At 62.4% G+C, this 26,789-nt stretch overlaps 2 protein-coding genes across 5 annotated transcripts in view; both read left to right on the top strand.

Moving 5' to 3' along the window:
* Positions 1-550: 550 nt before the first annotated feature.
* On the top strand, positions 551-11,322 carry OSGIN1 (oxidative stress induced growth inhibitor 1). Of its 3 annotated transcripts, none has more exons than XM_045987921.1 (6): positions 551-1,204; positions 4,757-4,861; positions 6,291-6,427; positions 7,145-7,336; positions 7,596-7,687; positions 10,041-11,322. In XM_045987921.1, exons 2-6 carry the CDS (start codon positions 4,795-4,797, stop codon positions 10,987-10,989), a joined length of 1,437 nt encoding a protein of 478 aa, XP_045843877.1. In that variant the 5' UTR covers positions 551-1,204; positions 4,757-4,794; the 3' UTR covers positions 10,990-11,322. The 3 variants fall into 3 exon arrangements, with proteins under 3 accessions (XP_045843877.1, XP_045843878.1, XP_045843879.1); XM_045987922.1 differs by lacking the exon at positions 551-1,204 and adding an exon at positions 1,885-2,163; XM_045987923.1 differs by lacking the exon at positions 551-1,204 and adding an exon at positions 3,800-3,928.
* A 1,127-nt stretch (positions 11,323-12,449) lies between these two features.
* Positions 12,450-26,789, top strand: part of NECAB2 (N-terminal EF-hand calcium binding protein 2) — a 28,043-nt gene continuing 13,703 nt past the window's right edge. Inside the window, exons 1-5 of one of the 2 annotated variants that reach the window (XM_045987488.1) lie at positions 12,450-12,674; positions 15,084-15,108; positions 20,186-20,294; positions 22,172-22,197; positions 22,343-22,440. In XM_045987488.1, coding sequence (XP_045843444.1) covers positions 12,450-12,674; positions 15,084-15,108; positions 20,186-20,294; positions 22,172-22,197; positions 22,343-22,440 — 483 coding nt within the window. Of the gene's footprint in view, positions 12,675-15,083; positions 15,109-18,217; positions 18,507-20,185; positions 20,295-22,171; positions 22,198-22,342; positions 22,441-26,789 lie in introns of those variants that run through there. The other variant, XM_045987489.1, reaches the window with a different exon arrangement.

Genomic DNA, 26,789 nt, shown 5'->3' with positions numbered 1-26,789 from the left:
TGAGTCCTGAAATTTTAATACTCGGTTCATCCTCCACTTCGTGCACTACTATTGACTTTTTAGAACTTTATTTGTTTATTACGTGATCTCTACACCCAACATGGGGCTCAAACTCACAACCCGCCATCAAGTCACACACTCCCCCGACTGATCCAGGCAGGCGCCCCTAATTTTGATTTTCAAAAAAATTTTGCACGAAAACACGATCTTCTTCATCACTGAGTGTTTTGAGTGCCCCCTTCAACCTTTGCGTGCAAGGTGAGTGCCTCCCTGGCCTCCCACAGGCCCCCCAACTACAGGGAAGTCCCCAGACAGGAAAGGACGGCCTGGCTACCAGTCACATCAGTGATGAAAATCGCGGCTGATGTGCACCGAGTTCTACGGGCCAGACACCGCTCCAACTCTACCCCTCCTCCCTCCCTCCCTCCCTGAGCACTACTCCAGATTCGGGATGAAGCGGACACACTTCCTGCCCGCGCAGAACCCACAACCTGGTCTGGGGACAGACAATGCAGTAATAAGGAAGGATCAGCAAGTGTGCGGAGAAAATAACCCGGGAACCGACCCAGGGCGCGGCTTTATGTTTGAGGCGTGGGAGCCAAGAATGGCATCCCCCAACTGCCACACCCCCCAGGAGGGACAGCCTGTTCGCTGGCCCCATTTTTCAGATGAGAAAACTGAGGCAGCTTGCCCAGGAAGTGACAGATCCAGACTCTCACCCTGGACAGGCTGATGCCCGAAGGCTTTATACGGGGTGGGGCGAGTCTGAGTGAAGAAGGGGGCGGCACCAAGTGCCCCTTGGGTGTCCTTCTGCACTTCAAGGGCCACCTGCCTAGGAGAAAAGGCCGCGTTGGCTGGATCGGGGGCCTTTGGGTCCTCTATTTACTGACTGAGCCCCCGCGCCCGGGGAGGGGGGCGCCTGACACCCCCACGCCCCGCGGCGGGGTCCCTTTAAGGCCGCCGGCCGTGGGTCTGGTGCAAGTTCATTCATCCCGGGCCCCTGCTGACTCACGCTTATGAAAGTGGTTTTCCTGGCCCCGCCCCCGCCCGCCTCCTCCCGGGCGGTGAAATACCCCGGCCTCGCCGCCTCGCACAGCCTCCTCGGTCCCCTCGGGCAGACGGCCACTTGCTCCGCGGAGGCCCCGAGAGCCGGCCCTCCCGGCGCGCGCCAGGCCAGGCTCGCCGCGCCCCCCGCGCTGGTCAGGTGAGTGGCCTGAGCAGGGCGGGCGCGGCGGGGGGGAAACGGGGGGCGGGGGGCGCCGCGGGCCGGGCCGGACGCTCTTCCGCCGCCGCGTCCCCAGGTGCCCGGCCCCCTCGGCCGCCGCCCGCCCACGTGACGCCGCTCGCCGCAGGGGAGGGAGGTGTGGCCGCCTCGGCGCGCTGCCCGCCGCCCGCCACTGGGTCCTGCAGCCGGGCCGGGAGCGCCTCTCGTCCCCGCACCCTGCGGCCCGGGCACTGGGCGCCTGACAGGCTTGGGGCGCTGGGCACGGGGCGGCGCTGCTCCAGGTGGGGGAGGCCCGGGCGGGAGGGGCGCACCCCGCTGGGCCCCGGGGCTGCGGGCAGGTAGCGCTCGTGTCCACGGACCCGCTTCAGCCTCACGTCCCTTTCCTGGTGGCACCGTTCCCACGGTCTTTTCCTCCGGGCACCTTGCCCACCTTCCGACGGTCGGCGGCCGGCAGGACCTGAACTCGTTGGCAGCGTCTGGGACGTTCCTGGGCCAGAAGCCCCCTCCGGCCCGACCCTGGTCTCTCCCTCCCGCCCCAGGGTTAAGAACGCCCTCTGGCTGGGCTGGGCGTGGCCGGGATCCAAAGTCGAGTGAGCAAAGGGCCCCCAGCGGTGCCCAGGAAATGCCGCGGTGCAGGTGTCCCGAGGCTCGGAGCCCCGGGAACGCTAGGAAGTGCCGGTGCTGCAGACTTCAAGGAAACACCCGTCGTTGAAGGCGGCCGATGTTCCCATTTTTTCTTTGCTTATTTGCTTCTGTGAATGACAGACTCTCCCCGGAGCTGTTTGCAGTTGGCACTTGCTGTCTTCAGGAGGGACGCGAACAAAAAGTGAACTTTAAAAGTTGGCCGTTCCAGCGCCACAAAACTAAAACGCATAAGTGAAAATGAAAATAGTTTCAGATCGTCTGCTGCCCCTTGGCAGCGTGTGCGGTCCTCCAAGGTAATGAGAGTTCTCAGCTGCTCGGGGATGCTGCACAGGAAGTGACCTCGGGGTGGTGACCTCATGTATGTGGCAGCTGGAGGCTTCTGGAAGGGAGCACTGAACTTGGAGCCCAAAAGCTCTGATGGGAAATGGATCCCTCCACCTTCCAGGAAGCAGGATAAGAGGCGAACCAAGGGCTCCTAGGCGTGCCTCTTGCCTCTGTGGGATGGGGGAGGAGAAGGTCAAAGGGACAAGAGGGGTGAAGGGCGTGGCTCAGCATGGGCGTGCTCATTCTGCGGGGCCATGGGGAGCCCTCGTGGACTCAAACCCCAGGGTTCAAACTCTGGATCTGTCTCCCACTGGCTCTTTGACCTCGGGGGCATGGCTTCACCACCTTGAGCCTCAGTCTTCACATCAGTGAAGTGGGTTGCCATGAGAATTAAAGTTGTAAGGCCTATGGAGCTCTCAGCAAGGACATGGCATGGGTCCCCATTGCCGTTATTCCCGGAGACAGGAGGGATGAGGGGTGGGGACCTGGGGCTGTTGGGAGGTTCTCGGAGCGCGTGCTGGGGAACGGCCGTCCTGCTCCCCACGGCCTCTGGCAGAAGCTGTCACACCCTGTCGTTCTGCACTCTGGAGCCCGGCTCCCTGACCTCAGCTGCTCTGTCTGTAGTACGGGAGTGAGTGGAAGGGTACCCAGTTAAATAAGGGTTAAATGAGTTAACGTGTATAAAGTGGTTAGAACATGCTTGGCACGCAGCCAGCTCGTAGACGTGCGCGAACGTGAGCCCTTTGTGGTGGAGATGGGGGTAGTGGTGGGGGGCGCCCCCCAGACCCTCGCCCCGGGCACACAGCTCAGCCCCTGCAGGGAACCCTGTTTGGAGAAGGCCGCGCAGTCCCTGCTGCCATCTTTCAGGCCCTGGGGCCCCGGGGTCCAGCGGCAGGGGGACCGTTCCCAGGATGATGACATCCTTGACATGCCCCGTGACTGACACTTCCGCTGTGGGTCCTCCGCCGCAGACCACCCTTTCCTCACCCGCTGGCCGAGGTGACACGGTTCCCCTCTGAGCGCCGTCAGCCCAGTGCCACCACTTAGGTGCAAGCCATTCCTAAAGTGCGGGGCAAGGTCCCTTGTCGTCCCCGGGGAGCAACACCGGTCGGGGAGCAACACCAGTCGTCTCACCGGCCTGTTGCTGGGGGCAGGGGGCGGGGCTCTTCCTTTCCATCTGCTCCGGGTGGATGCTGGTGTGTCCGTCCCTCTGCACGTGTGGAGGTCGTATTCTGGCCCCGAACACGTCTGGTCCCCAGTCAAGACTTTTTCTTCCAAGTGCAAATTGGTTGCCCACTTTTCCAAATCTGAGCATGCACATCAAAATCCAGAAGACTTCTGCGGGCTGTGACCCTGGGCCCCCATCCCTGGCTGCTTGGGGGTTGGGGGTGGCACGTGACAGCCCACTCACTCTTGGACGCGTGTGTGTGACCCCGCGTCTCACTGGGGCAGGCCGGTGGCACGCACAGTGCACACACAGCGAAAGCCTCGGCACCGGTTTCAAAGCCAACTTTGTGACACTGAGCAACTGTGCGCCCTCTCTGGGCTCCAGGTGACACATCTGTGACCTGGGGTCGTCACCGACAGGGCTTCCTGCGTGCGGCCGTGTGAGGAGTAACTAGGTCCATGCTAAAGGCCACACGCTCCGTTGTCTTGAGGCCCCCAGGACGGCAGCGTGTGGGCAGCGGGTGAGGTCGGAGGCCCCCTTAGCTGGGTGTGGGGGAGGTGGAGCAGGCGGGTCTGGACCCTCCCTCCCTCCCTCTGGTACCTGCCCCCCCAGGAACTGGGTTTAGGTCCCCATGGGTGATGCGCTGCAGGCCAGTGGCCAGCAGGGGGCGTAGGTGTTCCAGAAACTGGCAAGTTCACGGGCATTTTCCCCAACCCCAGTGACGCCCGGCTTGCCAAGCTTCAAGGCTACCTGTTCCGCCTGAGCGGCTGGAGCTGGCAGTGGGCTCCCGTCCTTGCCCAGTGGCATATTCGCTCCAGCCAGTGCTTCACGGCGATTACCTCCCTGTGTCCCCCCAACAACCCAACAGGGTAGAAACTATTATTATTCCCATTTTCTAGATGAGGAATCAGACCCAGAGAGGTCCAGGAATGGGCCTGTGGTCACCAGCTAGGAGGCATCTTGCTGGGCAATGGCTCCAGAGGCCACTGGCTACCCGGAGCCTGAGGACTGGATTGTGGGGTGGGGACTGTGGGGGTCGCAGAAGTGCTGGGCAGGGCTTGCCGCGGGGCAGGGGAGGGCTTACGGAAGATGGCCCATGAGCTGGGGGTATTGTTACTGTCTGCTGGTGAAATGGGGAGAGAGGGGTGAGGCTCAGACCTGGAGTGAGGTCACTGGGCTGGAGGAGGGGACCCTGCCGTTTGAGGGGAGGCGGTTTGTTTGGACTGTGACAGGTGTGGGAAGGAGAGAAAGAGCAGGGGAGTGGCATGCTGATAGGCCTCAGCAAGGACATTGGACTTGACCCTGAGGGCCACAGGACAACACCCCGTAGCCGGGAAGGGAGTGCATGACACCCCAGGCTCATGGAGTAGCCCTTTCTCCCCGCTTGCCCCCAGGTCAGCTGCCAGCTGCGAGCCCCCCACCAGCCACAGCCATGAGCAGCTGGAGAAAGGACCCCCTCGGCGGCGGCAGCTCAGAGCCCCTCACGGTCGCCATCATCGGTGAGTGCATCCGGGAGGACGGGCTGCGGTGAACCCCTGGGGTGAGGGTCGGGAGCCAGGCAGGCCCAGGCCGGGCATTTCTTTACAAAAGTTGTCTTTAAAATTGGCCGTTGAGCATTCAGGACGTGCCTGGTGCTAGGCCTAGCAATTTACAAAATGTCATTCCCCGTGACCCCTCCAAGAACCCCTGAAGTCGGAGAAGAACTGTCCACGGAGACTGTCCAGCATGGGCAAGGGCCGGGCCCTAAGCCTGCAAGGGCTACTGTGTCTACCTTGTACCCGGCACGGTGCTCGGGGCCACGTGAGGCAGACGCGGCGGAAGCACGGGGTTTCTGTCCTCCAGTCTGCAGAATGGGGACAGACGGCCCCTCCCGGATTCAAAGGCCATTTCTGTAAATCAGAAACGGCTGAACGTCGGTGACTGCATATGGTTTGTCCTAAGGGCACGGTGCATATGGGTGATACTCTGCACAGCACAAGATAAGGGGGGCCGGGAGACAGAAGGAGACAAGCAGTGTCACGGGGGTAAATGCCCAAGAAGCGCCACAGATGAGCAGTGTGACTCATCCAGGCTTGGGGACTGGAAGCCCTGCGGGGGCGCTGTACCCCTCCTTAGCCTCCCTGCCCAGCTCGCCCCACCCACCCCCACCCAGAGCACAGGAATCTAGCCTGTTAAGATCTTTCTCATCTGGGGGCTCCTGGGTGGCTCAGTGGGTTAAGCCGCTGCCTTCAGCTCAGGTCATGATCTCGGAGTCCTGGGATCGAGTCCCACATGGGGCTCTCTGCTCAGCAGGGAGCCTGCTTCCTCCTCTCTCTGCCTGCCTCTCTGCCTACTTGTGATCTCTCTCTCTGTCAAATAAATAAATAAATAAATAAATAAATAAAAAAGATCTTTCTCATCTGTCTGACCAGCCACACAGCTCTGGGAGGACATGACGAGTTCTTAGTGATCTTAGAATCTGTCGTGTTGCTGTGTGACCACAAGCAAGTTACTTAACCTCTCTGAGCCCCAGCTTCCTCCAGTGTGAAAGGGAAAAAGGATAGCCAGAACCTTGCTAATGTTACCGGGGGACACGAGGGGCTATCGCACGTCAGGGCTTCGTGCGGGGCTGGTCCAGCAGCAGCATCTGTCACGTTTTACAGTCTCGTTCTTAAGGTCCCTTGACACCTAGGAGGCACTCCGTAAACGTCGTGGTTGTCACCTGCATCGCCCTGTTGTGAAAGGAGCACCCAGGAGGCTCTCGGCAATGGTCCCTTACTTTGTCCCTGTTAGTACGCACAGCGCCTGGCCCGTGCTATGGACTCACTGTTTTATGTTTCTGAATAAAGAGCAAATCAATGAGCCAGACAGGTCAAGACCAAAGCCCTCCGAGCCAGTGGTCTGCTGCCCCTAAGAGCCCTGCCCTCTGCCCCCACCCTCCCTCCTCAGGCAATGGTCCCTCGGGCATCTGTCTGTCCTACCTGCTGTCGGGCTACACCCCCTATGTGAAACCGGACGCCGAACACCCGCACCCACTACTGCAGAGGAAGCTCGCCGAGGCCCCGGGGGTCTCCATCCTGGACCAGGTGGGTCAGAGCTCTGGGCACGGGGCAGGGGACACCCCCCGCCCCCCAGGGAACTGGGGCAAAAAGAGAAAGATGCATCTGTTAGTCACACGAGGGGCCGCAGAGTCCGTCGTGACATCAGTTGTCACAACTGGAGCAATGGCAGTCCGGGCTCCCAGGGTCGCAGCCAGGGAGGCCATTTAACCCCATATAGTACCCAGGACAGCGCCGCACCCCCCCCGCCCCCACCAAATCACAAGCCACCCCAAACATCAGCAGTACCGAAGCCGAGAAATCCTGCCTGAATCATTCGGCTCACCAGCCCCTGCCCAAGAGGGCGCACCTGACCTTCACCCATGCCCCTTGCCTTCTGGAAGGCCACTCATTGCCCGCCCCCCCCCCACTTCCGGCATCAGCCATCCTCCTAGCTCCCTCCCCCTCAAAAGCTGGCTGATGAGGAAGTAATTGGGTCTAGACCAGCATTTCTCAGAATGCCTTCTACAGGACATCAGTTCCTCAGAGAAAATACTCCTACTCCAGGAAGCCTGAGAGATACTGGGTTTGGCAAAAGTAAATGCAGCTGCGGGACTTGTCAGAGCCTTTACTGTGTGGATGTGCATTATCTCCTTCTGTGATGCAGCATTTTCCAAGCCTGTGTGACCGCCCTGATATGAGGGTGGGAGCGCAGGCCTGGGCAGCCTCCCTCCAGTGCCCCTCTGACCCGTGCACCCCCTCCAGGACCTGGATTACCTGTCTGAAGGCCTCGAAGGCCGGAGCCAAAGCCCTGTGGCCCTACTCTTTGATGCCCTCCTGCGCCCGGACACAGACTTTGGGGGAAGCATGGAGTCCGTTCTCACCTGGAAGCACCAGAAGGAGCGAGCCATCCCCCATGTGGTCCTCGGCCGGAACCTGCCCGGGGGAGCCTGGCATGTAAGGGGGAGCTGGGAGAGGGCGAGAAGGGCTTTGGGCTGAATGTGCCCAAGGTCTCGGAGAGACTCCCTCCCGAAAGTCAGGGCTCTCCCACGCCCCGCCTCTCCCTTCCCTCACATTCCTGCTCTCCCGGCCCTCCTCTCCCTGCTCCCCACCTGCCCTTCCTGCACCCACCCCAGCGAAGGTCTCCCATGCCCTCCCTCCCTACCGGCTTGGGGGCATGAAGAGGCCTGGACCAAAGGACTCCTTTCGCATACAGTCCATTGAAGGCTCCATGGTGACGCTTAGCCAAGGCCAGTGGATGGGGCTCCCGGACCTGCAGGTGAAGGAGTGGATGCGTAGGAGGCGCAGGTGAGGCGGCTCGGGAGAGCCCGGGGAGGGCGGGGGTGACTGGGCCTCCCCTGGACGTCGAGCCCAGCAGCCAGAGGTAAAAGGGCTCTGCGTTCCCACTAGCCCACCCCTCCTTACTTCGGGACGGGAAACTGAGGTTCGGATGGGGAAAGACTTGCCCAGGACCACAGGGGGCTGGGCTCACCCCAAGACCCCCTGCCAGTGCTCCCGCCGCCTGATGGACAAACCGCCCCCCACCCCAGCATGGCCCCTGGGAGCATCCCAGCCCCTAAGGGACACTGACGTGACAGCTGGCCCTTCCCACCCCTCAAGCCTGGCCTGCAATAATTTCTTTCCTTCAAGGTCAGCGAGTAGGATGCACTTCCTTTTTGAAACGCTCTTGTCAGAGAAACTTGACCACACATAGACAAGGAAGACAGCTCAGCCCAACCCGACGCCTCTCCATTGCTCTTCCATTCGGGGGTGCTTCCCCCGTCTTGTTTCTAGCTCCATCGGGACCCCTCGACTCCCACCCGTCTGGCTGTCCTGGGGGAACAGCTTGGTCGCTGAGCAGATGAATTCCAGCCCTGCCCCTCCCGGGAATCGAGGCACCACATTGCCCAGTGCTCCGCGGGCTGGGGCTTGGCAAACAGCGGATCGCCACTCGGGTGGTGGTTGACCTTGTGTGATACCCTGTTCCCTCCGACCCCCAAGGGCCATGACAGGGGCCTGTTGTCCCCCCGCCGCAACTCAGTTTCGGAAAGACTCTGTGTTCCTGCAGATCTGATACAAAGATATCCAGAGAGAGACAAGGACTTCAATTTTAACTCTAGACACACCTTTTATATTCTGCTTTTAAGGACAGGATAGGGCATAAGGGTGTCCGGTGGCGAAGGCTGTGTTTGCCATCCTCCTTTTACGGGACTGCTTAATACTGCCCACTCGGCCGATCTCCCGTCCGCTCCTAGGGCAGGGCCACGCCCACAAGGGCCACGCCCCCTGCCCTCCCGGGCACTCAAGCCCCGCCCAGTCCTGGGCTTTCCTCCTTTCCCACCTGCCCTTCTTAGAACAGTCTGTAGCATCTCGGGACCATTCTCTGGAACAGTCTTTACTCAGAGAATGGGAAGTGACAAACCCACAGACACAGACCCCAGAGTTCCAGTTCCAGAAGCAGACTGGCGAGTGGGGAGCTCGGGGGCCTTGGGCATGCCGTGTGAGCTGGCGCTACCACGGGGCCTGGTGGGTGTCACCTAGGGTCCTCCATTTTTTTGTTTTGGGTCGGGGGGGGGGGGGAGGCGGGAGGAGCAGAGACAGAGGGACAAGCAGACTCTGCGCAGAATGCAGAGTCCAACATGAGGCTCGATCTCACGATCGAGAGCAGGACCTGAGCCAAAACCAAGAGTCAGACCCTCAACCAGCTGCGCCCCCCAGGCGCCCCTCGTAGGATTCTCCTTCAGCGAGTTCCTCCTGAACAACGTGTCCGCAGCTGGAGAACATAACCCACCTGCGGTCACACAGGCGGGCGGCGGAGCTGGGATGGCGCCCAAGCCTTTAGCTCAGGCAGGGAAGCACTGAGAGCGAAAGCAAGAGGAACAACACTGGCGGTGAATCAGCCTCTGCCCTTGCGGGGCGTGGGGGGGACTCTGCCAAGGGCTTTGCAGGGGCTGCTTTTAAATCAATGGGTTTAGTGAAGTCCAGGAAGCGTGCCCCACTCCAGCGGGCGGGTGGAATGTCTGCAGGAGCTCACGCCTGCACGGCAGCTGCCCAGAACCAAGAGCCAGACGCCCCCAGCCCCGGGAGCCCCCCTTGCACCCGCCCCCAGCACAGCCCCCTTCCTCCCGCCTGCGGCCGGCCACTCCGCCACCTCTAACTCCACACACCAGCTTCCTGGACTCGACAGGAACAGGATCCTCGCAGCTTTCCGTAGCTCAGTGTCCAGCCCTGGGAGCAGGGGTGACTGTCTCCTGCCGCTCACCACCGGGCAGGTTCTGGCCTGAGGTCCCCGTTCACATCACTGTCCGACCCTCTCAGCCACCACAGGAAGTAGTTCCAACGCCACCATCATCCCCGCTGCACAAATGAGGAAACTGAGGCCCATAGCTCACCAGCAGTGGAGTCAGGATTTGAACCCAGGCCGCCCGCTTCTGGAGGCCACGCTCTCCCCCACCCCACCCTCATGAGTACCCGAACTAGCTCTGTTGTACACACGAGGAGCTGGAGGCTCCGGGGGGGGTAAACCGAGTCCCACAGCGGGGAGGCGGAGCCACCGTCCAGCTCCAGGGCCTACCGCCGGCCTGGTCACCCCGTCGCCCCTGACGGCTCCCACATCCCCGTCAGCTGTCTGACACCCTCCCTCCCCCGTCCTTCCCTCCAGAGGTCTTCGCAACAGCAGGGCCACAGCTGGGGACATCGCTCACTACTACAGGGACTACGTGACCAAGAAGGGCCTGGGCCACAACTTCGTGTCCGGTGCTGTCGTCACAGCCGTGGAGTGGGGGACGCCTGAGTCCAGCGGCCCCGGGGCCCGGGAGCCCGGCCCCCTCTTCCAGGTGAGCGGCTTCCTGACCACCGAGGACCAGAGCCGGCAGCCTTTCTCCCTGTGCGCCCGCAACGTGGTGCTGGCCACAGGCTCGTCGGACAGCCCGGCCCGGCTGGGCATCCCCGGGGAGGCCCTGCCCTTCGTCCACTACGAGCTTTCGGCCCTGGAGGCAGCCACGCGGGCGGGCACAGTGAGCCCGGGCTCGGACCCCGTCCTCATCGTGGGCGCGGGGCTGTCGGCCGCTGACGCGGTCCTCTACGCCCGCCACTACAACATCCCCGTGATCCACGCCTTCCGCCGGGCCGTGGACGACCCCGGCCTGGTCTTCAACCAGCTGCCCAAGATGCTGTACCCCGAGTACCACAAGGTGTACCAGATGCTGCGGGAGCGGTCCGTCCTGTCGCCCGGCCCCTACGAGGGCTACCGCAGCCTCCCCGAGCACCGGCTGGTGCTCCTCAAGGAGGACCGCCAGGCCGTGCTGCAGGACCCCGGGGGGCTGCAGAAGGTCTTCGGAGTCGCCCTGGTGCTGGTACTCATCGGCTCCCACCCCGACCTCTCCTTCCTCCCCGGGGCGGGCGCAAACCTGGCCGTGGACCCTGACCAGCCCCTGAGCACCAAAAGGAACCCCATCGATGTGGACGCTTTCACGTACCAGAGCACCCACCAGGAGGGCCTGTACGCTGTGGGGCCGCTGGCAGGGGACAATTTTGTGCGTTTCGTGCAGGGTGGGGCCCTGGCCGTGGCCAGCTCCCTGCTGAGGAAGGAGGCCAGGAAGCCACCCTAACGCCTGGCCTGGCCTCCTTGTACCCAGGCCCTAACGAGGAGGGGAGGTTCCTACAGCCCCGCAGGACACCCCAGCGAGGGCCGGGGGCCTCTCCTGGCAGGAGACGGGAGGGGCCCTGAGCCCAGGTGGCAGCCTCTCGGATGAAGACGAGCAGGGAACCCAGGCTGCCCGGACTGGGACTAGTGTCCAGAGTGGGAACAGAGGCCACGGGCCAGGGTAGGCTGTGATTTGGGGAGAAAGCTGCTGGTCCACCGGCTGAGCACTGAGCCGAGAGGACTCCAGGACCTACTCCTTCCAGAATCGGGTCCCAATTAAACCCAGTACCTGCCTCCACTCCTGTGTCTGCGGATTCTGTGCGTGGGGAGGGGGCCGGGTGCGCCCCCCGGGAGGGGGCGGAGCACAGGGCCATGCCGGAAAGCCTTGGGCTGGGGGGCTGTGTGACAAGGGATGGTGCCCTAAGTCGGGCACAGCTGTGTTAGGGAACTGAGGGGAGGGTGTGTGGGGGGTTTCACAGCCCCTGCCCACCCTCCAGCCTGGTCCCTGTCCCCGCCTTCTACTCTCTCAGCTGAAGGATCACTTAGTGCAGGCGGTCTCCTCTGCCAGGAGCCCCTCCATTACCCCCAGGGCAACCCCCTGTTCGGGCCCAAGGTTCATGGCTATTAAAGGCTCGTGTATCTGTGCAGTCACTCCAGTATCTGTCTCTGCCACCCCGATCGAGGTGCCAGGAGGCCAAGGACACCCCCGCCCCCACCCCAGTCCCATTAGTGCAGCCCATAGCCCAGCACGGCCCTTAACAAGTCCTTTGGACAGATGGACGATGGGTGGATCGGGTGCGAGGGGAAGGGGGTGTTCTGGGCCACCAGTCTGGGCGCTGGTGGGGGAGGTTTTGAGGGGACCCGCAGGCCCGCAGGAGTGGTGGGGGAGGACCGGCGCGTGTGCACGGGTCCCCGGAGCTGCAGCCAGCAGAGGGCGCTCCGCGCTCGCCGGACACCTGCGCTCCGGCCCTTGCGTCGGCGCCACGGGTGGGGTGGGGGAACCTTCGGGAGGGGGGCAGCGGGAGACTTTCGGGGGGCGGCCCCCAGAGAGCCCCCGTCCGCGCGGCCGAACGGCCGCCGACCCCACGCCTCCTGGGCCGCCCCTGCAGTGGCCAGGCTGGGGTCCAGCCCCCAACACCGCGCCCCCGCGGTTCGCCCCCCGCCGCCGCGCCCGGCCGCCGGGGGCGGGGTGGGGGGGAGAGGTGGACACGAGGCACGTGGCTCGGGGTCCAGGCGGAGCGCCCCCCCTTCCCCCGTCCCCCGGCGCCGGCCCGTCCCCGCGGTGGCCGCGGCCGCGGGGCAGAGGGAGGGAGGGCGGGGCGGCGCGGGCGGCGGCGGCGGCGGGGAGGGGTCGCGCGGGGGCGGGCCGCGGGCCGGGCGGGGGTCGGCGGGCTTCCGGGCGGCGGCGGCGGCGGGCGCGGCGCGATGTGCGAGCGGGCGGCGCGCCTGTGCAGGGCCGGCGCGCACAGGCTGCTCCGGGAGCCGCCGCCGCAGGGCCGGGCGCTAGGCGGGCTGCTGCGCTGGGTGGGCGCCAGGATGGGCGAGCCCCGGGCGCCGCTGGCCCCCGACGCCCCCGACGCCCCCGCTGCGGACCCCGGCCCCGGCCCGGGGCCCGGCTCGCCGCGCGGGGGCACCGCCGTCATCCTGGACGTGAGTACGCGCCGGCCGGGACCCCAGCCCCCTCTCCCCCCACCCCGGGCGCTCCCGACGCCGCCCTCCTGCGCCCCCGCCGGGACCCGCGAGGCCCCCTCCTCCCCGGGCGGGGGACCCCCGGCCCTTGCCCCCTCGGCGGCCCGGAGCGGGACCCGCCCCCCGCCCCTCCGCGTCCCAGAGCGCGACCCCAGCCCCTCCGAGCGCAGACCGTCTCCGTCCTAGTCTCGCCTCCTCCCCGGACCGCGACGGTCCTCCTCTTCCCACGCCCTCCCTCCATTTCTCGGGATCCCCACCTTCTCGGAGCCGGAGCCGGGACCCTGGAGTCCTTGGACCCGGCCACCGCCCCCCTACTTTTGTGCTGGCTAAACCCTTACCCCAGCGCTGTACCTCACCCTGTACCCTCATCCCTGTCGGGACGCGAGCCCCTGCCGCCTCCCGCCCCCTCCTCCTCTCCATCCCGATGCCTGCCTGATCCACACTTTTCTGAAACCCCTTCCCCTTCCAGGCGCTGTGCCCCTTCTCCCATCCCGGGCACAGACCGTGAGCCCGGGTTTTCTCATCCCCAAAGCCCCTTTCCACCCCCAGGCACCGGCTCTGTGACGGTGGAGCCCCCTCCCCACCTGTGTCTTCTCTCCTTCAAAGAGCTGGGGTGACGTGACCTCCATCTGCTCTGAGCCTGGACCCCTCGGGGCTCCCCCCAGCCCCCACCTCCACTAGGAGCCCCCTCTGTTCTCCATTCCTTCCATACCCTCGACTCAAACCTCCCCCCCCTCCCTGATCCAAGCACCCACCCCTGGGAAGCCCACCTCACCCTCCCACCCACTCCCCAGGAGTGGGAGGAAGATTCTACAGGAGGGACTGCTGGGGGGTATGGGGGGGACGTGCTCTGTAGAGCCAGGGAGAGGCGAGGGGGCTTGGTCCACGGCACCACCCCCACCTCCTAACAGCACGGCGGTGGTAGGTGGTGCCTGTGCCCCTGAGGGTCCTATACGCTGCGGGTTTGGGGGAGAGTCTTGCCCGTGTGTTGGATCCTTGGGGGGAGCGTGGATCTCCTCTCCCCTTCCCTCCTTCTCTCCTGGAAACCACAGTTGGCTCTGTGCAGAGGGGGCTGGGCAGGACAGGGAGAGCTGTCCTGTGGGTGCTTGTGGTTGCCTGCGGACACGCGCGTGCTTGCACAGGCATGCGCGCGTGCACACACATACACACACACACTTGCATAGCCGCTCTCTCTCCAGACCCCAGCGTAGTTCGGGGAAAGCCCTGTCCAGACCCTTCCCGTTCCCAAGTGTACAGGCAGCGGGCTCCGGGGTCCTTGCCGTGCTGGTGTGTGTGGGCTCTGAGCCTCCATTTCTTCATCTCGGAGACGGAGTGGTGCGTGGGGGTGGGGAGCAGAGTCCTGGAACCCCGTCACGTGGTCTGCATCGGTTGCTTGGTTGTCCTGGCCATCCTGGGTCGCTGGGGGTAGGACCCTGGCCTCGGGGCAACTTTGCTGTTAGGAGTGGGGCGGGGCTCTGCTCCTTGCTCCCCCTTCCGCCCCAGCCATGGGGGCTCCTGCGCAGGTACCCCAGAGCAGGGTTTCAGCTGAGGGAAGGGGGTGATGTCCGAGAAGCCTTCCTGAGCTGCGGCTTCAGTGTGTCACAGTCTCGGTGCTTGGGGGGGAGGGTGACCTCTGTCCTTGGCCCCAGGGCCAGAGCCAGAGGTGGGACGGATGGTCAGAGGCGGCGATGCCTCCCCCTGCTCCTTCTTACCAGCATGGCTCACCTCGCCCTGCAAACACCATGTCTCAGCTCACCCTTGGAGGGGCGGGTGGCTGTCAGCTCCCCCCTCCCCTCCCCCTGCAGCCACGACCTCGCATCTGCAGCGGGGGTGCCGAGCTCTGGGTGGCCCGCTTCCGCCCACTCCCCCACCCGGACAACAATCCACTGCCAGCCCCCGCTGGTCCTCGAGGTTCCCTTAGCAGACATCTCTGTTGGGACATAACTGACGGGGTTCCGGGAGGGGCGCAGCGTCCCCGGGCCACAGATGCCGAGTGTGGGACTGCGCGTAGCTCGGTGGGTGCGGCCGCGTGGACGGCCCTCTCTGGAAGCACACCCGCAAGCATGTGGCTGGGTGTGAGCCTGTGTGTCCACGTGTGTGCACGCGTAGCTGCCAGTGTGGCCGTGGGCAGGCTGGCGGCCCAGAAGGAGAGTGGGCGCTGCTTCCTCGCGGGCGGCTGGGAGGGCTCTGCCTCGAGCGTCCCTCCCGCCCCGGATCCCAGCTGGGGTCTTCTCCTGGGGGAGGGGCTGCTCTGCTTCCCAGCACCCCCCCCCCGCACCCCCGGGAGTGGGATCCCAGGATGAGTCAGAAGCCACTGGAGGGCGTCTGCCCCTCTGGGGCCCCAGCTGACTGTACTTCTCTTCTCCGCAGATTTTCCGCCGGGCCGACAAAAACGGTGAGTTTCCCTCCCAGACTGTCCCCTGAGTGAGGCCCTGGCTCTTTCTGTCCTGATGCTTCAGGGGAAGGGACCACGAGTTGGGGGCATGAACAGCCTTGCACCTAAAAGTCCAAAGTACAGGATGCTGAAGTCAGAAGGCCACGACCCAGCTCTGCCCCGTGCCTCAGTTTCCCTGTCTATACAGTGGAATTCCTGTGGTTCTTACTTAGGAGGGATGCCACAGGGATTCAGGGAGTTGGTGTCTGTGATGCCCGGGCGTTCTGCATATTGTACGTGCTTGGGGAACGTCAGCCCTCATACAGCTGGGAGGGACCAGAGCAGCGCAGGGAGGGGTGCCCAGCGACCACCCTTTAAGGGATCCCCCGGCCTCACTCCAGGCCCTGGCACATGTCTTCCTCGCCGCGACCTGGTGCCCTCGGTGCTGTTGCTCCTATTCTGACAATTCCGTAGCAGCCCAGAGAGGTTAAGTGACTTGCTCAGGGTCACCCAGCCGCATGAAGACAGTCGAGCTTGTGGTGCGACACCGGGACTTTTCGCCACGTCAGGTGTCCTCCCCAGCGACGTGAGGGGCACACTGTCGGGGCCCGTGGATGCTGACTCTGCGCTTCCCCTGACTTCTTAGAAAGTCTTTCCAGTATATGAGGGAGGTGGGGGCCTGAGAAGGACCAGGTTTCCCAAGGGACAGCTGAGCCTCACAGCTGCAACAAGGAGCAGCACGACTTCACATAAACACCTTCGTCCTTATTCCCAGGGCCAGCGCCACGCTCCGTGGCCTTTAGGTATCACATAGTCCCTCCGCAGGCCTCAGCTTCCACATCTCTAAAGTGGGCTGACTGGTTACTCTTAACTTGCCTGCAGCCTTGGCTGTTGGGAAAGTGCAGGGAGGAGGTGTGCGAAGGGTGGGGAGCAGGGAGTCCTTGGGCCCCGGGGCCTGTCCCGCGTGGGCTGGAATTGCAGGTGGCCGCTCTGGCCCAGGGCCCCGCACCCCCTCCCTCCCTGACCCATCCCCCCATTGGGAGGATGGGGTGGAATGAGAGGCCTTGGGGAAGGGCCTTGCACAGGCCTGGACTAGAAGCCAGGGCCCAGGGGTCTCCATCCCCTGCCCCTCGGCGTGACGGTGGCCCCTCCCAGGCCTCTTGGGACACGGGACTCTCAGCAGCAGTTCCATTTGGAGCAGGGGGGATGGATAGGGATGCGGGGGCCCTGCAGTGACCTCCAGAAGCGCTTGTGGCACCTGGGCCCAGACAGCCTCCGAGGTCCAGCGGGGGCCGAGGGGCTTGATCCCGGACCCGGATGCAGGTGTCTCTCTGGCATCTTTAGTGTGCCGTGGCCTGGGGTCGCGTGGTCACCTTCGCCCATCGGGAGTCCCTGGCTGGTAGGAATGTGGGCTTCTCCCTGCCATGGGCACACAGTAGGTCTTTCCAAAGGTCTGTAGGCTTCGAGGTCACGGGTCTGTTCCCTGCCGAGTGTGGCTGTGCACGGCCGTGGGGCGCAGCAGGAGTCTGGCTGCCGGTCTCTGTGCGGGCGGCCGTGGCTCTGCGTGGCCGTGCCTGCTTCTGTGATGACCGCTGGACACACCGCGTGTGCACGGACCCGTGTGTGTGTGTGCACACCCCTGGTGAGGGTTCGGCACGCCAGCCTCCCTACAGGCCCATTTGGAGTCTACTCCTAGTCGCCTGTTGCCCCATGGGAGACCGTGTTTCCGCCCCCTGAGCACAGCGGAGGAGTCCCTCGACATTGTGCCATGGCCCCCACGGAGGCCGAGCCCATCCCCCTCTGGGGGCCTCAGGCCTTCCCGGCCTCTGCGCTGGGGGGTTGTCACCGGGTTGATGTCGGTCCCAGAGGAGCCTCGGGGCCTGTGAGGAGGTGGAGTCCCTTCTCTGTCACAGTCCTGGCTCTTGTGACCTCAGGCCGGTCACCAAATGCTTGGGGCCTCAGTTTCCCCATCTGTAAGTGGGCCTGATGACACCGGGACTGCCCTCCGAGGGCCCTAGTGGGGCTGTTGCCGGGTCCGGGTGCCCAGGCCTTGGGGAACCGTGAGGCCGACGCCACCCGTGGGCGTGGACGCCGTGGTTTGCCAGCAGCTGTTTGGTTCCTACCCGCGCTACCCCGGGAGCTTCCCGCCCGGGGGCTGCCAGCGGCCACCCAGCACCCCCTGTTCCTCGACCTCACCGGGGCTTCACTGCGCTTCTGCTGGGACAAGACGCATCAGCCTCTTTTTAGCAATGCCCACAGCACGGCCCAGAGCACGCCGGTGCGGGACTGCCGGTCCCGGGCCGGGGAGCAGCGTGGGCAGCGGGGACCGAGAACACGTCTTGGGGGGGGGGGGGTCGGGACGAACCCGCAGGGGCGGCCGGAGCCGCAGACGGGACTCACAGGTGGGTGCTGGCCCTGCCCTGGCATCCGCAGGTGGCGAAGGTGACCACGCGGCCCCAGGCCCAGGGGTGCAGGGTGGGGTATGGTCTCCTGGCAGAAGCCTCCAGAACCCCAGGGCCAGGTGCTCGGGGCCAGCCTGTGCTGGTGGCTCCCGGGACGGACGCTTCTTCGTTGAGACAGACGGATCGTGGCTCCGGCGCGGAGGCCGAGGGTCGGGGGTCTGCCCGCAGCCCGGGCACGAAGCCTGGGAGGGTGGCGGGTGGTGTCCAGCAGCGCCAGACCGCGTGCCTCTCCAGGGACGTGGACACAGGCAGGGTCCTGGCATTTGAAAGGTCACAGCGACAGAGCTGAGCTCATGCTCATTAGCGTAGACACCTGAGGGGGGTGCCAGGCCCTCTCCTCTGATGGTAGAGGCCCCGGCCAGGAGCCAGGAGCTGTTCCTTCCCTCATTAGCGGAGCTGGGCTCATCAGGGCTGTGGCAGGACATTCAAGGTCAATGTCAGCTGAGAAGTCTCTGCCTGGGGGGCCTGGCGGGCGTCTCTCTGCCTGCCCGCCTGAGTGCAGCGTGCACAGAGGAGCCTGATCGCACAGAGGAGCCTGATCGGCGGAAGGAGGGAAAGGCAGGGAGCTGCCCCCCACACCCCCAAGGCCGCGCCCGTGGCAGCCATGAGTAGTCAATCCCTGCACACTTCCCCTCCCCGGCAGTGCAGACTTGGCCTTGCCCCTGGAGGGGCGGGGGCTCTCACCGGAAGACTCTGCCCCTGGCCTGGGGGGAGGCATGGACGCGGGGGCCAGTTGGCTGAGGCTCGAGCTCCAGCTGTGGATCCCTTAGCGGCTCTGGGTCTCTGTTTAGCGCTCTGGAAAATGGGAGTCTCGTGAGGACCGAATGGCCCGCGTGTTGGCCGCAGTTCTGCACGGGGCCTCCTTGTTTGTACAGCTCTGGTGCCAGAGGAAACTTGGAAAGTCTCTTCTTCACAGACTGGAAACAGCCTCCGTGGGCCGTGCCTCGTTTACAGCTGGTAGCGGGAAGGCCTTTTTAGGGTTGTGCGCGCGCAGGCGTGTGTGTGTGTGTGTGTGTGTGTGTGTGTGTGTGAGGGCGTGGGGTGGGGCTTGTCTGCTTTGTTTTGGGGGGTGGGGAGCTCTTGTTTCTGAAAGCTACAAAGTCCTTTCCCTCTGCGGCGCTGAGCCTGGCAGTCAGAGGCAAGCAGGGAGGTTGCCCGCAGCCCCGCCCTCCCTCCTGCACATGCGTTTGCTCCCTCTCTCCCGTCTCCTGAGCTCCTGAGCTTGCAGGCCTCGTGGGCCGGAGGGAAGACAGGTAGAGGGAAGCCGTGGCAAGGTGCAAGGGTCTCCCTCTGCCGAGCTGGTTTCTGGGCCCTGCTTTGAGCCCCTGCAGAGTTTGTGGGAGCAAAGTGAGATCATCCCGGGCCTTTAAAATACAGGAATGGGAGCACCTGGGTGGTTCTGTCGGTTAAGCCTCTGACTCTTGATTTTAGCTCGGGTCATGATCTCGGGGTCCTGGGACTGAGGCCCGCTCCGAGGGGGGGGTCTGCAGGAGGTGGTCTCCCTCCCGACCCGGAAGGGGCGTCTTCTCATCCACACAGAGGTGCCACGTGGGCTTGTAGGGGACTTTGACTGCAGACTGGCTGGACGTAACGGCAGGGGGTCTGCGCCAAGGGGCAGGGGCTTCCCTCTCCCTGACTCGCACGGACACCTGCAGGCATGGCTCCTTTAAGGAGCAGCTGGAACTGGTCTGAGATCATGGGGAGGGGGTGGAGATCAGCAACGGGAGAGTTTGCTCCACAGGTGAGCCTTGGTGGAAGTTTGGAGTGGGGTGGGGGGGGGTGGAGAGCTGGGCCACTGCCTCTCCCAGAGTGTCTCTGGCGTCTGCCTCGAACACCCTCCTCTGTGACCGCCTGCCCCCAGCCCATGAGACCTGCCAGTGCCCCGGGGGGGGGCGCTGCAGGCGGAGGGAGGTTCGGTGAGACACAGGGTGGGTGGGCGGGACCCAGGCCTGGGGGGCCTCAGCCGTCCCAGGCACACACAGGCTGGCCAGTGCCCGCCCGGGGCCTCCTTTCTCTGCGGTTCGGTGTCTTCATGGCTGTCCTCTGGCGGACTGAGACCCACCTGCCCTCCGTGGGCCACCGTCTCACGTGGGCCGGCGTGACGGTTTGGGCCCCCAGTTTGCCGCGTGGCTGGGTCACGGAGAGGAGGTGTTCCCTCCCCTGGGTCGGGACCTGGGGCTGCGGTTGGAGATGGTGCCGGTATCGGGGAGGTTGTGTGGACGTTTGGAAGCAAGAGAGGAGGGTCCTCAGACCCCCCGGCTTTGGCGTGGTGCTCCCTTGGAGGGTGCCCACCCCCAGCGGCCGGCGAGTCGGGGGAGAAGAGGGCCTGGCCCAGAGCAGGTGCCGTTCGTCGACCGTGTCCGTGAATGAGCCCCAGCCAGCCGGCTGCCGCTTGCCGACTCTGTTGGCTCGGGGACTCTGTAAGTGGGCTACGATGTGCTTGTTTGGGAATCAGCGGGAAGAGGCAGTGATTGTTCTGCGACCTGGAGTTTACTAGTTCATCTGGCCGTTCGCTGGGCGGGCGGAGGTTCTCCGGCTGGAGCTGATCTGCAGATTGGGGGGTTGTCCGGCCGGCCTCGGGGCTGTCTTATCTCTCAGACACCAGCTGCCCTCCCTCCCTCCTCCCTCCCCTGCAGACGACGGGAAGCTGTCCCTGGAGGAGTTCCAGCTCTTCTTCGCAGATGGCGTCCTCGACGAGAAGGAGCTGGAGGACCTCTTCCACACCATCGACTCCGACAACACCAAGTGAGCCAGACCCCCGCTGCTGGGCTGGGGCTGCGTCCCGTGGGTCTGGGGGGACCCGTCTTCCTTCCTGGCGAGGCGATCAGTCTCTGTGTCCACTCCCCTGGAGGGGCAGGAGACCCGAAACATCCCCGCACCTGCCGACCCACAGGTCAGGTCTGGTGGCCCCCGCTGGCCGGGGTGACCGGGGTGTGGGCACAGGGACGTCGCATTGGCCGGTTTGTCTGTCCTGGGCACACGTGGCTAAGAAGGAACAGAGCCTCGACACTGCGGCGTGCCCACACGGTCATGAAAAGGAGACATTGGCAGTGACCTCCGCCTCCTGCTAACTCAGCCCGGTTCAGACCCAGGCACCTCGTGCTCGTCCCCGGTCCCAAGGGGACCTCCGTGACCTTGATCTTCACTGGTCCTGTCCTAAACCAAACTGACGAGATACCAGTTGTAGCTCTGACTTGAGCCCTGTTCCTCTCTACCTCACAAACCCCACCATAACCCCCCGAACTTGCATCTCAGAACCAGCCAAAACCTCTGGCCTGACCCATCCCTAAGTCAAGTGCAAAGTGTAGGGTCTGCTCATACACACCTGACCCCACCAACTCACTCTTTCCCTGGGACCCCGGGCAGGATGAGGCCCGGCCCCCTTCTCTGCCCCGCGGCCCATCCCCCTCCTCGGGCCCACGCAGGTCATGGGGACCAGAGTTCCGGGGGTGCTGCTTGGAGCGGGTGTGCTGAGCCGGGGTCCCCTGAGACAGGCTAGAGGCATGCCGCACCAGGCGTGCCTGCAGGGGACCCAGCACCGTGGTGACCTGGACCGGACGTTGGGGCTGCGAGTGTCCTGGGAGGCACAGGCTGGGGACCAGGGTGGGCAGGTGTCCTTATCTGGGAAAGGCCACCGGAAACAGCTTCCTGCTGCAGCCCCCGTGAAGGGCTTGGTTTCTGCAAACAGATGGAGGTTTCTAAGCACTTCCTGCAGCCCCCAGGGAGCTTTGAAAGGGGTCTGTAGGTGGCTTCTGGTTTACTCATTGTCACGGGGCCTTTTGTGTTGGGCCAGCTGAGTAGGGGGGAAGGAGGCTTTGGTTGAAATCCTCATCTGAGTACAGTTAAACAGGCTTCCTCTCTGCAGGACTTGTCAGGACATTTAATATGGGATACGAATTGGAGGAATCTCTAAGACAGGGCTTACAGAGCCTTGAACCTAGATTTCTTTGGCCACAGGAGGCTTCTCCCAGGTGCATCTTCCAGAACTGGGATTCCAGGAGCTCTCCAGCCCAGGGCAGTCCCTGCTCTCTCAGTGAGGGAACCAGGGCCCGGAAAGGGTCCCTTGGCATGTGCCCCCAGCACGGCCCACCACCGCGTCTCCGTTCGGAGGCTGCTGCCTGCACCTTCCCCAGCGTGGGTGGCATTCTGGGGCTTAGTGTCCTCCGAGGAAGGACATAGTCCTCTCCGCGCTGTAGGCATAGGGATGTGGGGACAAGCAGTCCTGTCCCAGGACTCCCAAGAGCCCCAGGACCCAGCAGGCAGGCGTGCCCTGGGGGAAGCCCATACTGGCTATGGGCTCCCCGTCTTCTGTCCCATTCCCACCCTTCTCCCAGCCCCTGGCCTAGGCCCAGTCTGTGTCCCATGTGCTCATGACATGGGCAGCAGAGTGAGGAGAGGAAGCGAGCGGTGCTGCGGTCAGAAGAGTTACAGGGGGAGGTTCCCTGCTCCGTCCTTGGGAGGGAAGCGTCCTTGACCTCGTGCGTGAAGCAGGGCTGGCAGGGCCTGTGTGGATGATGATAGATGAGGCACAGCGGGCAGCCCGGGGCCGTGCACGCTGCAGAGTGGGAGGGCAGATGGGACGGGGACAGGCCTGACCTGAGTTTCCCTCCTTCTCTCTGTAGCCACGTGGACACCAAGGAGCTATGTGGTAGGTGCCCAGCTCTGCAGGGACCAGGACTGGGGTGGTGGGATGGGCCTCTGGGGAGCACTGAGGGCTCAGGTGGGATGCGGGAGGCCGCGCAAGGGTGGGGTCCTCCTCCGTTGCCCCTGACCTTTGCTTTGCCTTCCCTCAGATTACTTTGTGGACCACATGGGCGATTACGAGGACGTCTTGGCCTCCTTGGAGACCTTGAACCACTCTGTCCTGAAGGCGATGGGCTACACCAAGAAGGTCAGGCGGTGTGGGTGGCTCCCGGGGCTCCGGAGTCTGGGATTCGCTCCAGAGCATCCTCCGCCAAGGGGCCTGGACTTGGGATGCTGAGCGCTGGGTGGGTCTGGCTCTGGGGTGGGCTTTCCTGGGGGCTCCCAGAGGGAGCTGGTGGAGGTGGGCGGAGCGGCGTGGTGAACGGCCCTGCAGTGTCTAGAGTGGAGCGTGGTCTGGGCACGCGGCACTAGAAAGGGAGCAGCGGCCTCCCCAGGCCCTCCAGCGCCCTTGGACAGGGGAGGGACCCAACAGTCTCGCGCCCTCCTGCAGCAGGGTTATGGGACGGCAGGGGAGGGAAAGGCATGGGTTCCTGCATCTGCGCTTGGCTGAGGGCTTGCACAGTGTCCGGTGTGAGCACCCTGTCCGGGGGGCAGGACCACTGGGAGTGTTGGGAGCAAGCGCAGTGCAGGGGCCCCTGTGGATCCCAGAGAGCGGTCTCTCCAGCGGCTCTGCCCACGTGCTATCGTCTCCTCGCGTGCCCTGGAGGAGGACAGGAGGCAGGGAGCGGGGGCCAGGTTGGGGGCTGGGCGTCGTGCCATCTCTGCTGAAGCCCAGGGGCAGAAGCAGCCCGTCCCCCGGCCTCGGGGTCTGCGCCCCGCTGGGCCGGGGGCTGCTGGAGGGGCAGGGATCCAGAGAAGGGATGCCCTGGGCTTGCCAAGGACCCGCACTGGCCAGCCCTGGGGTGGCCACTGGCACACAGTCACCAGTCCCATCTCGTAGCTCTGCAAATGAGCTCTGAAGCGGGAACCCTGCGGAGTCCACCAGCTGGCCGGAGCTGCGGGCTCAGTGAGGGGGGTGCTGAGGCAGGGACCTGGACTCCGGGCCCACCTGGGGGGTGACAGGAGGGCCAGTTGGCCCCGAGGGGGTGCAGCCCACTGAGCGAGGTGCGCAGGGAGGGAGTGGGGAGTGGGATGTGGTAAGGGACATGCCGACCAGACTGAAGGACGCCCGGCCAGTCCCTTACCCCCGCGAGCCTCCGTTTCTCCATCTGTGGAATGCAGCGTCCCCCTTCCAGTCTTCGGGGGGTTGAACGAAGTATGGTCTCCCGGCTGCTTAGCACGGGGCCTGGCACAGAGCAGAGGTGACTGTTCTAGCGTTAAGACTCCTGTTGTCTGCCCGGACAGAAGCAAGACGAATTCTGTACGTTTCTTCCCAGTGGTTCTCGGTTACTGCCCCACGTCTATCGGAGGATCCCTTTCTTCGTTTCTGTCTCAGAAAAGCCGGGCCTGTCCTGAGCCTCCGTGCACCCACGTCGCATGCCTCCTCCTGTCCTGCTGTCTGAGTCTGGGTCTTAGAGCCTGTCGTAAATCCCTTGTCGGAGCCGTTGCCTGTCGCCGCCTGGATTCGGGGTGGACGTTCCGAACGTAGTGGGTGGGCAGTGGGTTTGCAGGGCAGCGTGGAAAGAGCCCAGACCCTGGGATCCCTACCTGGACCTGGGGTAGCAGCCCAGCTCCGCACCTGATGGGCCGGGAGACGCGCCCCACGTGCCCCCACAGGACCCCTGGGGTCCCGTCGGGGATGGAGCCGCCTCCCGGCGAGGCTGTCTCAGGCGTCACCCACGTGCTCGCTTCCTTCTGGGTCTGACCATAACCCTGCCAGGGAGACCTCACTCTCCATCAAGGAGAGGACTCAAGCATCAACCAGTAGGACTTGGACAGGTTCTCGAGAGTCTGGTCTGGGAAGCCAGACGCACGTGACGCTCGGGGCGGCCTTCTGGGCATTTCCAGCGGGGCCAGTGACTACTGGTGTTGGCAGGGGCAGCGGGCATTTCTTTTTCTGGCTGGTTTTCGAACCGATTTTTGCTGGTAGCCATGCAGCTCGTGGTCCTCTGGGATGCTTCTGTGTCTGTGGGATGCGTCTGTGTCGATCTGTGTGGACCACTGGCTTCCGGGGCTGTGGGGTCCCGGCGCGAGCTGGGACCTGGTGCACTTGGCTTCTCGGTTCCTGAGGCGCGCAGCCCTCTGATTTCTGGGGCGCGTCCTGATGCCTTTCCTCCCCCCGATTCGGCAGCCGCGTCAGGCTTCCTCTTGTGGCTCATGATTTTCAAGTGTGTTTCTCCAGTATTTCTCCACTAATGACAATATTAATACCAGCTCTGTTTTTAGAACTCTCTTCAGCCTGTTAAAAAATGTATATATATTTTTGCCTTCCCTTCATTACATTTCGTCTTAGGAGGTCGCAGTGAGTCTTTCAAATTTCCTTCGGATGGCGTGAGTCTCCTTCAGCGCTCGGCAGGGTGGATTCTATTCTTGGAGTATCTTCTGCTGAACATTCCTTCACTCCTGGGAGAAACCCCGGCGGGTGCCCGGACCCTCTGTCGCAGCGCTGGGCTCTCACTTGGTCTCCCTTGGAAATTGCGGCTGGACATTGATCTGGGGATGAATTGTGGGTTTGGAAGATCTTGTTGTGTGTGAATCCGCTTCTCCACCACGGAATCCTTTTTTTATTCAAAAATAGAAGGATCTTATTCAGGAGGCTGGGGTCAAGGTCCAACATGGGGGAGGGGAGGGGGTAGTATTTTCATCGACCTTTGAGGTCATTCTGGTTTCAGTGAAGCATTTGACTTTTTGTGTCCCTTTCAGTGCCGTTTTAAATAAAACCGTCGTGGACACGTTCAGCTTCGCGATCAGTCATGCATAGTATGTTGATGATTTTTTTTATTAACATATAATGTATTATTTGCTTCAGAGGTACAGGTCTGTGAATCATCAGTCTTACACAGTTCACAGCGCTCACCATAGCACACACCGTCCCCAGTGACTCACCACCCAGTCACCCCATCCCTCACCCCCCAACTCCCAGCAACCCTCAGTTTGTTTCCTGAGATTAAGAGTCTCTTACGGTTTGTCTCCCTCCTGATCCCATTTTATTTCTTTTTTTCCCTCCCTATCCCCCATGACCCCCCACGTTGCCTCTCAACTTCCTCATATCAGGGAGATCATATGATAATTGTTTTTCCCTGATTGACCTATTTTGCTCAGCATGATACCTTCTAGTTCCATCCACATCCTTTCAAATGGCAAGATTTTGTTTCTTTTGATGGCTGCGTAGTATTCCATTTTATATATATATATATATTATATATATATATTATATATATATATAATTATTCCATATATTCCTTATATATCTCACCTCTTTAACCATTCATCTGTTGATGGACATCTGGGTTCTTTCCATAGTTTGGCTATTGTGGACATTGCTGCTATAAACATTCGGGTGCACGTGCCCCTTCAGATCACTACATTTGTATCTTTAGGGTAAATACCCAGCAGTGCGATTGCTGGGTCATAGAGTAGCTCTATTTTCAACTTTTTGAGGAACCTCCATACTGTTTTCCAGAGTGGCTGCACCAGCTTGCATTCCCACCAACAGTGCAGGAGGGTTCCCCTTTCTCCACATCCTCGCCAACTTCTGCTATTTCCTGACTTGTTAATTTCAACCATTCTGACTGGTGTGAGGTGATATCTTATTGTGGTTTTGATTTGTATTTCTCTGATGCTGAGTGACGTGGAGCAATTTTTCATGTGTCTGTTGGCCATCTGGATGTCTTCTTTGCAGAAATGTCTGTTCATGTCCTTTGCCCTTTTCTTGATTGGATTCTTTGTTCTTTGGGTGTTGAGTTTGCTAAGCTCTTTATAGATTTTGGATACTAGCCCTTTATCTGATATGTCATTTGCAAATATCTTCTCCCATTCTGTCAGTTGTCTTTTGGTTTTGTTAACTGTTTCCTTTGCTGTGCAGAAGCTTTTGATCTTGATGAAGCCCCAGTAGTTCATTTTTACCCTTGTTTCCCTTGCCTTTGGAGATGTTTCTAGGAAGAAGTTGCTAGTTGCTATGGCTGAGGTCGAAGAGGTTGCTGCCTGTGTTCTCCTCAAGGATTTTGATGGATTCCTTTCTCACATTGAGGTCCTTCATCCCTTTTGAGTCTGTTTTCGTGTGTGGTGTGAGGAAATGCTCCAGTTTCATTCTTCTGCATGCGGCCGTCCAATTTTCCCAGCACCATTTGTTGAAGAGACTTTTTTCCATTGGATATTTTTTCCTGCTTTGTTGAAGATTAGTTGACCATACAGTTGTGGTCCATTTCTGGACTCTCTGTTCTGTTCCATTGATCTATGTGTCTGTTTTTGAGCCAGTACCATACTGTCTTGATGATGAAGGCTTTGTTATAGAGCTTGAAGTCCGGAATTGTGAAGCTGCCAATTTTGGCTTTCTTTTTCAGCACTCCTTTGGCTATTCGGGGTCTTTTCTGGTTCCATATAAATTTTAGGATTATTTCTTCCATTTCTGTGAAAAAAATAGTTGATGGTATTTTG

This window comes from Meles meles, chromosome 19 (genome assembly GCF_922984935.1).
Source record: "Meles meles chromosome 19, mMelMel3.1 paternal haplotype, whole genome shotgun sequence".
In the NCBI taxonomy this organism is placed as follows: Eukaryota; Metazoa; Chordata; class Mammalia; order Carnivora; family Mustelidae; genus Meles; species Meles meles.
Note: the sequence above shows the minus strand (reverse complement) of the source record. Positions and strands in the feature narration are given on the sequence as shown.

Coding starts and splice junctions, on each gene's coding strand:
- OSGIN1 (XM_045987921.1), top strand. CDS start 4,795: ATGAGCAGCTGGAGAAAGGACCCCCTCGGCGGCGGCAGCTCAGAGCCC. Junction 7,337..7,595: donor TGCCCGGGGGAGCCTGGCAT/GTAAGGGGGAGC, acceptor TTTCGCATACAG/TCCATTGAAGGCTCCATGGT. Junction 7,688..10,040: donor TGGATGCGTAGGAGGCGCAG/GTGAGGCGGCTC, acceptor CCTTCCCTCCAG/AGGTCTTCGCAACAGCAGGG.